At 41.5% G+C, this 12,720-nt stretch overlaps 1 protein-coding gene across 1 annotated transcript in view; it reads left to right on the top strand.

Moving 5' to 3' along the window:
- Window positions 1-11,654, top strand: part of znf407 (zinc finger protein 407) — a 141,572-nt gene extending 129,918 nt beyond the window's left edge. The window contains exon 10 of the mRNA XM_068324074.1: window positions 10,108-11,654. Within this exon, the coding sequence (XP_068180175.1) occupies window positions 10,108-10,967 (860 nt within the window). The 3' untranslated portion in view covers window positions 10,968-11,654. The remainder of the gene's footprint in view (window positions 1-10,107) is intronic.
- The last annotated feature ends 1,066 nt before the right edge of the window (window positions 11,655-12,720 follow it).

Genomic DNA, 12,720 nt, shown 5'->3' with positions numbered 1-12,720 from the left:
TCAGATCTTTGGTTTCAAAGAGTTGAAGAACATTTGGGACGTAGCCCAGTAATAAGTCTCAAAAGCCATTTGGCTAATCCGACCAGCGCTTAGAACAAGTTGATGCCTTAATTTCCTCAAATCTCTCATATTGTCTGATCCAATAGAGAAGAAAAGAAGTCATTCTAAAATTTCAGAAGATGTAATTGTTAAATAATATTTGGCAGGTGTTGGTTGTGGAATTTAATTATTAATTATTGAAATAAATATATCTTAAATTTCTACCAATATTGATCAATCATTTTGAGTTCTTAACTCTAACCCTAGTCTAGATGTGTGAAATGGTTTATTGATTCAGTCGCCATTGTGTTTCTGTTAATTGGCTATTCATTTAAGTCATTTCTAAGCTAAAAAAAACAAATAGTTGGTGAATGTGAGTATATTCTGCTTTAATTTGTATCACATGGTCATGAATTTTACATTTCTTTGTGTTTTGGAGTGGCGGTCATACAAAACAAACCATCTAACATGTCTCTTTATCTTTCATAGTCTCTGTTCTGACTTCCTCCTTAAACTGCCTGCTTGTCTTCATCTGGGTTTTTCTTTTTTCCTTATTTCCCCCAGTCCCATCTAGTCTATGTGACTTCATTTTACCAGCCAGTTTTTTTTTAAATTATTATTATTCTGAGCCCATTATATTGCCATTATTCATTTAATCCATTTTGACAGACCTCAGATCAGTGTAGTGGCCAGACCTTGGAAACAAGACATCAGCAACATCATCTTCACGCTGTAATTACAAGAATGGGGGGGTCATTTTGATTAGCGTAAAAGCTTTTATTCTCAAACTCACATCCATAATTAATCATTAAATCATGGGAGGGTATGTGAGTGAAAGGGATAGATGAGGGAACAAACATGGAGGATGGAAGGATGGATAAAGCATTGGAGGCAAGAGGAAGACGTTATTATCTACAGAAGTTCAACATCCCCACTAAATCCACAGAGCTGTCTGACATGACTAATTAAAGAAGCAATCAAAGGTCCACCTCCAGAGATTTTGAGAGAAAGACAAGAGAAGAAGGACAGAGGCCAGAGAGATAGACAGTCCAGTGGGGGGAAGGAGGGAAGACAAAGGAAGAAAGGGGGGAAGTCTGGAGAAAGAAGAATGTTGTGATCTTTCTTAGTGCTTCATATTCCAACCTTCCCTCTTGGATTCTTAGACGAGGCCTTTTCCATTCTTCCCTGTCTGCATCAGGTCATCACTCTGATCATTGTCTAACCTTCATCTTTAGACTGCAAATAGCTGCGATTTACAGAGTCCGGGGGGGGGGGGGGTTAACAAGTCATAACTGATTAATCAATTTAAATTTGTAAGGGATCACCTTCTTATGCATTTCCGGGCCACACCGTTACTAGTGGATCCTACAATCGTCAGCTATGCTGGGTCTTTGGTCACCAGATGTCCTCTCACTGCAGACTGATCAGAGCTCAGGTTGTAGCAGCCGCCCACATGTTCACTCTTTTCTTCCAATCTGATGAATTTCCAGAAGCTTCTGTGCTGTGGTCGGTCATGCTGCTGTTATGTGTTAGCGGTCCTCACTAGCCAGCCTTTGTACTTCCTCTTCTTACCTTGAACGTCTTCCTCTCTCTGGGTTCAAATTAGTTTAGCCATTTCCTCTGACTCTTTGTGTCATAAGATCAAAGCAGTGAACACCACAACAACTGTACATTCCTTGATTGTACGAGATCATTGACAGCCTGCAACCACAACAATGTTTTTGTGTTTATTGTAGTCAATCTTTACCTTAAAATTAAGTTGAATGGAGTGAAAAGGAAGTTAATAGCCTGAGGAGATTGCAGGAAAGAGAGAAGCAGTACAGATGGTTTCCCCAATAAAATCAATTTTTGTGCACCTTTCTCCTCTCTCTCTGTCTCCTCCTTACAGCCTCCCTTGGGGGGCACAGACCTGGAGGGCATGAGGTAGATAGAGTTAGACGACACACACCAGGTTGTCCTCTGTCAGCAGAAAAAGAGCTGAAAGGAGGACTGACCTGTGTTCCCTCTGACCACTGCGGTACAATGTGTGACACTATTTCATTATCCGTAGCTATGATTGATATGATATTGACTTTGATTGACCGTCTGAAGAGATTCCCATTTTTATGTTTTTGTTGTATAACTCTTCAACATCAAACATGTTTTTTCCACTGACTCATTTTTTTAGTGAAACGTAAGACAGAATGTAGCTTTAGATTTTTTCCCTCTGTTTTTTACAGTTTGGATCAAAATTATTCATCCCCATTGTATATTTTGTGCGTTGGCATAGTACACCATTTTTCATTTGTTTGTTCAATTAAATCAAATAGTAGTGCAGTAAAACAGATTCCCATTGGGTTTTTTTTCTTTCAAGAAATAAATCTTACTCTAACTACCACAGTCTCAAAATGATTTGCCTGTTAAAGACAGCATGTCTAATAGTTTGCAGAGACCCTTTTGCTGCTACTGCCTGCTCCCCGGAACAGCATCTCAAAACTTGTGTCTTAACCAGCCAACTTCTTTTTGGTGCTTTTGGGTCAGCAGTGGTGAACATTTTGGAGTTCAGACATGGAGCCCTTATGTAAATTCAGGCCTTAGCAGAAAAAGTTTGGGACTCTGCTGCTAAAGTAAGTCTGTGAAGGTTGCCACAGAATTTTAACACTATCTGATTTGCAAATTTGTGCTCATTTGAGTGATGCTATTTAGAGGACTAAATCATTTTCTGACTGCAGTTGTCGGTAAAAGTTAAATTTGGGTCCAATGTGAAATAGACTTTTAACATAAAACTATTTCACCTGTTTTTGTTTGGTCAAAAAGTTGATAAATACTATAATTTACCTATTACAGTATTTTCCGCACTACAAGGCACATTGGACTATAAGGTGCACCTTCAATGAATGGCCTATTTTAAACCTTTTTCATATGCACTGCATTACAAGGTGCATCTGATTATAAGGCGCACCTTCAATGAATGGTCTATTTCAAAACGTTTCACAAATAAGGCCCACTGGATTATAAGGTGCACTGTCAGTTTCTGAGAAAATTAAAGGCTTTTAGGTGCACCTTATAGTGCGGAAAATACTATTGCGGGCATTGAAGAGTTTTGCTTTAGGCTTACACAGTGAATCACATCAGTGTGTCAGATCCACGTTCCTCCATCTGTTGTTTACATCTACTACAGTAGGGATTTCCTGATAGGGGAAGGAGGAAGTTACACAATGGTTTTGGGTACAAAATGTTGTTGTCATTTTAAGTTTATCTTGAGTGGAGCTGAAATCAGTGCAAATAAACCCTACTATTTTGGGGAAAATACTTGTGAACAGTATTTTCCGCACTATAAGGCGCATTGGACTATAAGGCGCACCCTCAATAATTTGATTGTTTTATAATTTATTTCATATATAAGGCGCACCGGATTACAAGGCGCACACAATAAAAAATAAAATGTATTTGATAAACCGCAGTGGCTGTAGTTGCGCAATCTGTCCACTAGATAGAGCCGAGCTGCTCAGGCAGTCATGATTGCATTCATGACTTCCTGATTACCTTTGAATGACCCCTATTGTTATGTCAATAAGCCATTCTGAGCCTCATCAAGGAAACCTGATCACTTGATCACTTTGCCATCTTAGAAAGAAGTCAACACGCATATTAAAAAACCTGACATTAAAAACTGGTTAAATTCATTACGAGTGCAGTCAGTGCGAACAAAGCAGATTTTTTCCTGATCTGAAGTTTGAAGCAGATATTTAAGCTCCGACGTTCGTCTTCGTTTATTAATTAAATATTGTTACGATCGATCGGTAGTCCAGTCGGAGGTGAGGTGCAGCTATTTGCTGCTGTGTGTCCTAAACAATTTTTTAACTAGTTTTTAATGTCAGGCTGCTAATTTACTGGCAAATATGACGCTGTTTTACTCATAGAACTGACTTAAACGTCAGTGTCTCACCGCCGTGAATCTCACCGCACGTCGCTGCAGACAGAATACACAAGCCTGAATGCGCCCCTCCACCGCCCGCCCAGAGCTATCAACTACATTTGTAAATCAATTGCAGCACACCCATTGGCATCTTTGTCTAGCAGTGACTGCTCTTGAAATTTCAGAAAAGGCTGTAAGTTCAGCTTTGAGGGTCTTTCATTCACCTTTATGCCAGTTTCTCCGTGTGTTTCCACAGACTAATAGAATGGACCGTCACTAGATTCCAGATGACAGCACAATGGCATTTAAGACCAATTGAGTTTAAAGTGGGTTATTTCCAACTGCAAACAGTTAGGAAATACTGAGATCAGTCAGTCAGTAGAACTTTATTAATAGAATTGTTGAAAGTTCCTTATCTTTTGCTACGTAATCACCGGTGCTCCTAGTCTGCTCTACCGTCTGAGAGCAGCTCAGTCAGAGGGGGCGTAGGCCCGAGTGCCTTGTGAGGGTGCTCCTCTGGTGGCGGAGTGCGGCATGACTGGCGGTCAAGTTTTTAACCAATATTAATATGAATATTAATCCATATATAAGACGCACCGGATTATAAAGTGCACTATGGGTTTATGAGAAAATTTTAGGCTTTTAGGTGTGCCTTATAGTGCGGAAAATACGGTACTAGTATTCTTGGTCAGTATGGTGCAGTAAGAAATTTGAATTGCCTTGACCTTAGTAATCTGCGGTCATGAAGTCTTGATCTACACACTGCAGGCAGAATTATTCATGCAGGAAAATATATTTATGGACTGTAAATGCACAGTTTTCATAGCAGACCAACACTTCTCTTTCAGACATGGGAGAATCAAACTAAAGGAAGTAAAGAGACTGTAAACTATTTAAACTTTTTTATACCTAAAAGCAAAATACATTACCTTACTCTGTGTCAAAGGATTATAGTCAAGAGGCACGAAAGGTTTCCTGGATGTTACAGAATGGATGTGTTCCATCGCCTGTGACAACAAAGACAAACAGCTGAGTGTTCTAATATTGGCCTTCTGGAGCCATCACATCATCCCAGAAAGCCCACTGTTAGTCTGTGCCCTCCTTCTCTTCTGTTTATTCGTCCTTGGAGTGTGTTCAGTGTGTCTCCATCTCAATGGGTGCCCTGTCCACTCTGTGTCAATCTGTTACCGTATAATTTGTTGTTTTTTGGTCATCCAGCCTGTCCTACCTGGCGTTGATTCATAGCATCCGTAAAGGTGACAGTAACGGCTGTCCAGCCAGACACCATCTGACCTGTTTGTGCACACACACACACACACACACACACACACACACACACACACAAACACACACACACACACAAACACACACACACACACACACACACACACACACACACACACACACACACACCTACTAGAATTACAATAAAACAGTGAAAATGAAAATAATATTATTCATTCAACCCTAAATTTATGTACATCAAAATAAACACAGATAAATGTACAACTATATAAAAACACACATGTACGCACACACTCTGAAATGTAGGCTTTCCCTGGTGACCTGGATATACCCAGATATGACACTTTATCTACTTAGCAGTGTCACCTTCAAACGCCTGTGTGTGACACACACACTCCACCTTGTGTGTAAAATTTCCCCGCAGATAGCAGCTGTGTGTATGTGTGTCAGGTTTAGGTCTTCATCAGTCTAAAGCGCCAGCTTCATATCTATAATTGAAGGTAATCGGCTGGTAAAGGGATTGTAAAGGGGTTTTGTGTGTAGTTAAGAACTGATCATAAGCCCTGGCTTCTTCATGGTCCTGCCATTGACCTTGTAATAGAGTCGGTGGGTGGATTCTCTCCCTCCTCTCTTGTGTAAGAGTTTGATATAGTATAATGGACTTGAGGTATAATGGACTATAGGTGTCTATTCAGGTAGGTTTCTTTGTCTCTCAGCTTGTGTACTTTTGTGTGCTTCCATTCAGTGTGAGGTACATTCAGAAAAATGTATGTTTAAGGATTGCAATCAGTGCAGTCTACTCACAAGTTCGACAAGAGTAATGTGCAGCCGTGTGTGTGTGCTTGCTTGATTAAATGTGTATGCACAAGTGAGCTTACATTTGCGCCAGGCTGACCTGTGGTACAGAGAGCGTAATTGATTCTGTGTGTGCTGGTGTCTCGGTGTTAAGGTTAATTTCTCTAACTGCTGGTAAGTGCTGTCTGACCGCTCCCCTGGCGGCCTCTCTGAGCTGAAGTAATGCCACTTAGAGGCCCCCGCCGCCGACCAGCCCATTGATCCACTGATCAATAATTGCATCTGTACCATACACTGAGCAGGCTCCTGCACTGACCTGACGCTAACGTACCAGCTGATGTAAAGCAGGCAGTCACACCGTACAAGTGTTTAGCAAGGTGTAGTCTAGGGTCGGTGGATGGTCCTTAATCTGGATCCAGGAGTCTCCAGCAGATTCAGTTCAGATTAATGGATGATATTTTGTTAGGATAATAGTTTCACCCTGAACACTATTACTGCTCCTCTTCTGCTCACAATGCTTGTCAAACATAAATAAATGGAGTAAACATCTTCTTCTTCTCCTTTCGGCTTTTCCCTTCAGGGGTCGCCACAGTGAATTAGTTGCCTCCATCTAACCCTGTCTTCTGCACCCTCTTCCCTCACACCAACTACCTTCATGTCCTCTTTCACTACATCCATAAACCTCCTCTTTGGTCTTTCTCTAGGCCTCCTGCCTGGCAGTTCAAAACTCAACATCCTTTTACCACTATATTCACTATCTCTCCTCTGGACATGCCCAAACCATTTAAGTCTGGCCTCTCTGACTTTATGTAGTTAACATGGTGGCTAAAAGAAGTGTTTTCTATCATAGATGTTTTGGATGTAGTTTTCGACCAGGTTGACTTTTTTGTTCTTGGCAGTCACATCTGATAACAATTACAAATACTCTGCCATTCACGACTGACTTATCCCATCCAAATATGGAACAAGTGTTCCCTCTTATTCTCTGAAATACTGTTGTTCTGTTATTCACTCATTTCCTGTTCTTCCCTTTTCTTCACTTGACTTTGTCCCTAAAATTGTCCATTTTGTTGGTCCCTCTTCAAATTCCCAAATGAAAAGGAGTCATCTGAACTTAGAACTGACATGAAACACAGGATGTCCAATCAAAAATGGAGTATTTATTAGAATTCCCCATGTTGTTTCCCATCATTAGTCACTCATTCAGTCTGTCAGTAAAACTGTTGAGTGTAAAACATGACATCATCACCCATTTCTGAATCTCCATCTTCATCCTGTTGTTTTATTCCTCTCAGGGCGCCTCCATCTTGTTTCAGATCACAACCAATAAAGCAGCCTGCCTCTCTCCCTCTCACTCATCCTTTCTCCCACTTCCTGTTAAAGGAATCAGTCAGTCAGAACACTCAAAACACATATTAAACAGGCATCAGCCTCTTGCCGGGGCCAAATCACGCTGTTCAAATGTTGTTCTTCCACCGGGAGCGCAGGACAACTGAAGAGATGGGATCTGCAACATTAACTTGATTCACGGCTGCGGCGACTGAGTGACACTCCATAAACCTCAGCGGGCTGCCACCAGGCCCCGCCGACAGCACCCCATGGCTAATGTGAAACACACTAGCAATGCATATCTTCACCACCCCCACCGCACTACACACTGCACATATCTAAGCAAGCACATGCAAGGACTCACATAGGCAAAGGAATACATATAGTGATAAGCGTTGTACATAAACACAACAATGAAGCATGACCTTAACATTCCACCCACATATTGACACGCCTGCCCAACATAGATTCAACATTGTGCATTAAATACATGCACAACATGGAACAACAAGGCATCTAACTGAATTTAAAGTCAGGAAGGCTTTCTCTAACCACACACACACACACACACACACAGACACAGACACAGACACACACACACACAGACACAGACACAGACACACACACACACACACACACACACACACACACACACACACACACACACACACACACACACACACACACACACACACACACACACACACACACACACACACACACACACACAGATTTTATGGTAATCGAGCAGAAACTGCACAACCACTAAGTTATTGTCCTCGCAGGCCGACCTCTCGGCTCACAGCGTTTTGGTGTAGGCAGTTAGCATCAGCCCTGTAGCTCTCTGTAAACAGGTAACCTCTGCAAAATACCTACTCTGGCTGCTCCAGCAGAACAGACTCTTTCCACACACTATCTGCTGCTCCTGTCATTGTAGATGCAAGAAGTACAGTTCAAACTGATATTTACTTCACTGACCTGTTGCAGTTTTACTTTGGTCTGAAAAATATCCATAACAATGTCTTCACCAACATTAAAGGGAAAAAAATGTGCATTACAAATTAACAAACATAAGAGACAGGCAGAACTGACTTCATGTGTAAATGTGGCTCTGATGCCATTTAAAGCAGGTTGCGGAGTAGAACCTGGAACCTGAGCCAGGTCTGATTGCATTACTCCTCTTAACACCAGAGTTTATAGGCACTACGGTCACCACGTTTGAAAACACACAAAGAGTTAAAACATCATCCTTAAAAAGGACTTTGATCCCCTACGTTTAATAGACTATACTCTCTCTTGACTCATCCAGTTTTGGTTGTATGCTTTGCATATTTTGTGCCACTAATGAGGTTCATTGTGATTTAATAAATAGTACTACTTTTTTGTGAAAAGAAATTGTGGACATGACATTGTAATAATAGCATACTGGCTGAGGTCTACTGATAGAAATTAAAAACAGATCATTTTTAGAGAATTAAACAATGAAAGCACGTCATGGTTTAGCCGTAGCCTATATACAATGATATTGTAAGGGTGATACATTTAACTTCTTTACAGCCAACTTGTTACCCTAATGTTGCAGATATATGAGTGGTTGATGGGATGTGTGCACTGATGCCTCCAGTACCACATGTAAAGGCTTGTAAAGTTTACCGACTGCAGCATTAACATACTTTGTCATCAAAGGACTGAAAGCCATGTTTTGTCCAGAAAGAACATGAGATAATGCAAACATATCTCTGAGTCTGTTTGCAGTGAAGGAGGACAGGGCACCTTTAGGTCAAAGAACATTAGCAGTGCAACTCTGACGTTCTGATCACATTATCATCCTTGTGAGTGCAGGACATGGAGTGTCTGTGGAGATAGGAATATCAATGATTGATGAGTTTGTTCCTGTGCGTACTAAGAAATCTTTGTGATCTCATCACTACTCTCGGGGGTAAAAGTTGTACCTCCAAAATGTTTTCAGGAGCCTTACAAAGAACAGTAAAATATTATTTCCTACAAAGTTGAGATTGGAAGGGAGTTTTTTGAATTTTATTGTATTCCCTGAGTCTAAAAGGTTGGAGAGTTTTCAAACTTCTAAATGCAAAACCTCAAATAAAACAATGCAAATTAGAGTCAGTATGTTCTCGTGACAGTAGTATGTATGTGTTTTAATAATTTGCACAATGAAGTGTTTCTAATCAGAGACCAAGCTGTGAGCAGAGTTGCCTCTTTGCCATCTCAAATTCACATTTTTCTGCACAGATCAGCCTACAGGTGTTTGAGCCATGTGTCATTTCAACAATGATATTTCTCACACTGCTCCTATCACCTTGGAAACACCATGGCAACCTGTGATCTAGGAGGGCACATTGTGGCTCAATTAGCACTAGATATATCTCATCACACTCGTGTTCCTGTCTAATATCTCCATAGTCTTTGGCACAAATAGTGAAGTGTTGCATCACCTTTTACATAAAGTTGATTTTCTTTATAGCTTCTTTCTGTATTTTCAGTGATGGCAGTGTAACCGCAGCAGGTTCAACAGTTGTGGTCACCAGGAATATTAGAGAGAGGATGAATACGACCAGCCGTGTGTGCTTCTTGATGTTTAGTAATTACTGTGGTGATTTTTTTCGTTCTGATGATCATGCCATATGTGTTTGGACTCCATTGCCCTTCATTGTCCTGTCTATTTTTACTCATACCGTTACAACACATGTGATGGAAAACGAAGATTTCACATTTCGGCAGCATGACAGTTAAAGCATCAATGTTAAATGTATGCTGATATCCCGTGTTTCCATTTTCTTTAGGTATCGTATCCAAGTCCTTCGAGTGTCGTCTCAAGGGTCAGGGGGCTGCCTACGTGGAATCAGAAACAATGGAATCCCCGATGAGCAAGAAGAGCTTATCTGAGGCATCTGGACACAATGAGTCTGTCCAGCAGGTCATCATCATCCAGGGTTACAGCGACGGGGAGGTGGCCATCGACCAGGCCCTGGAGGAGTCGGCCGCTGCCACGCTGCAGACATTGGCCATGGCTGGCCAAGTGGCGGAGGTACTCCACATCACCGAAGACGGACAAGTCATCGCCTCGGGCAGGGAGGTAGCGTCTGGGGGCGCCCACTTGGCTGGGGGCAGCACCCAGTACGTGGTGCTGGAATCAGGGGAGTCCAGGGAGGGGCTACAGGTGGCTAGAGGAGCAGCCTCAGGACACATTGTTTCAGAGTCGTCTACAGCTCTCGATGCTCTCCTCAGCGCCGTAACTGAAATGGGCCATCAGGAGGAAATGCAAGAGGAGGCCACTGTTGTTCAAGAAGTCTTGACCACAGAGATCGCAGAGGCCGGGCTGGGGCGGGTGCTGCCAGACGTGAAAGAGGAACAGGAGGAAGTGCAGGTTATCCAGGAGACTGACCAGCAGGAGATGCAGGAGGTCCTGCAGCTCGCTGCATCCCAGATGATGAAGGAGGGTCTGACCCAGGTTATCGTTAATGATGAAGGAACGCATTACATCGTGACAGAACTGGACACGTGCACCTTACAGGTGGAGGAAGGTGTGTACGGGGAGGCCAGGGCAGGAGATGGGGAGGTGCAGCAGGCGGAGCAGCAATCTGGGGAGGGGATGGTGGTCTATTTGGACGGAGCAAATCATAATATAGTTCTGGAAGGGTAGATGAACGAGAGATTGACTAAAATAAGAAAAAGAATAATTTACTTTAATAATAATTTTAATCTCTTCTACTTTTTACTCCCTGTCTTTCTTTTACCTTGTTTGATCCTATATTTTCATTACTTCTGTTTTCAGTCTTTGACCATCCTCTCTTGGGCTATGCTAAACTCAGGTTAAATACCATTCAGCTACACAGTAATGGAAAGAAGGTTTTGCTGCTAAGTGAGTTCATTAGCAATCCTCACATCCATCGACTCATCATTACACCACCAATTAATATCATGCAGCTAAGAAAATGAATATATTTTCTCTCTCCTTTAATGGTGCATCAGACATACAGTTTAATAGTTTATTGTTGTTCATTGTTGCCATTGTCCTTTGCTGGTTTTCTTTCTAATGCTATTTTTACTTAACAATACATTTGTTTAATAGAACTTATGTATAAATTTTGTTCATGGATGATTATTAAACAGTACATTGATTTCTGCATGTTTCCCATGTTTTAATTCTCTCTATTGTAGATTAATATGTTATCAACAACAAATTGATGGATTAGGAAAAATTCCAAATTATGCCTTGTGGCATATGTAACAAAATAGATGATAATTTTAGTTCTTTGAAATCACAGTTTGGAAGCTCAACCTACAGAAATGTCGACAAACCACTGATATAATTTCATGTGTGACAATAAAGAATGAGTCTAACTTTTAACAATCGTGTACTGATTTTCTTAAACATTTCATTCTTGTCATTCTTGTCGATCGCTATATGAAGCACTCATTTCATCATAAAAATAAATACGCACCATGCACATACATGCATCACCTGAGGGCTCCCCATCATGCTTACTGATCACCAACACGGTCATTATCATCACCGTATCATTATCGTAATCATGATCACCGTCACTCTAATAGTCATCGTTCTTCTCTGGACCCATCAGGCCCCGTTCTATTCATCGGATGCCCCCCCCCCCCCCAAGTAGTATTCAGCACTGGAGGGAGAATCAATATTCATTTAGCGCCCTACACAGGCCTGGATTCTGATGGAGTGAGTGGGAGAACAGTATGATGGCCGCAAACACAATGGCCTAGCCCTGAAAGTAGACTAAGCACTCATACACACAGAGGGCATCAAAAGATCATCCTTTTTAACACAAACACACACACACATGCACACACACTTCACATGGAGCGTTAAGGTGGGCTGAGAGAGAAAGCGTTGAAGGAGTGGGCAGGAGAAATGAGAGGATTACAGATGGATGTTGAGCGAGGTGAGGCCAGAGAGAAGTGAGAGTGCAGCGAAATCAACAACCGCTCAGAGAGACTGGTGCCTGTAATTTTACATAACACCTGTCTGCCTTTCAGCCCGTCTTCATCTTAAACTCTGTTTATACACAGGGGGGGGGGTGTGTTCTCATCCGGTGAAAACATTTAACAGAGGTCAAATTCTCTCTTAGCATCCATGCATTCCCATAAGCGAAAAAGTTTGTCAACACCCACTAAGTGGTTAAAAATGCAAGCACCAACATTTAAATACATTTAAATGCTTCACATTTAATAAGTTTACCACAAGACCATATGTTTCTCTGGAGCATCAAAATTCAGACAGAAGGCTCCTTACACGCGTGACCTGTCTTGGTTTGCATTCTTTAACTTGATGTATTCCAGCATCTTCAGAAGTAATATATCCAGATTATTACTGGAGGAAAACGATTTATCATCATTCTTTATCTTGGATTGGATGCAGTGAGTGA

Source organism: Antennarius striatus, chromosome 9 (assembly GCF_040054535.1).
Source record: "Antennarius striatus isolate MH-2024 chromosome 9, ASM4005453v1, whole genome shotgun sequence".
In the NCBI taxonomy this organism is placed as follows: Eukaryota; Metazoa; Chordata; class Actinopteri; order Lophiiformes; family Antennariidae; genus Antennarius; species Antennarius striatus.
The sequence above is the reverse complement of the archived record's forward strand: the minus strand, read 5'-3'. Positions and strand labels throughout refer to the sequence as shown.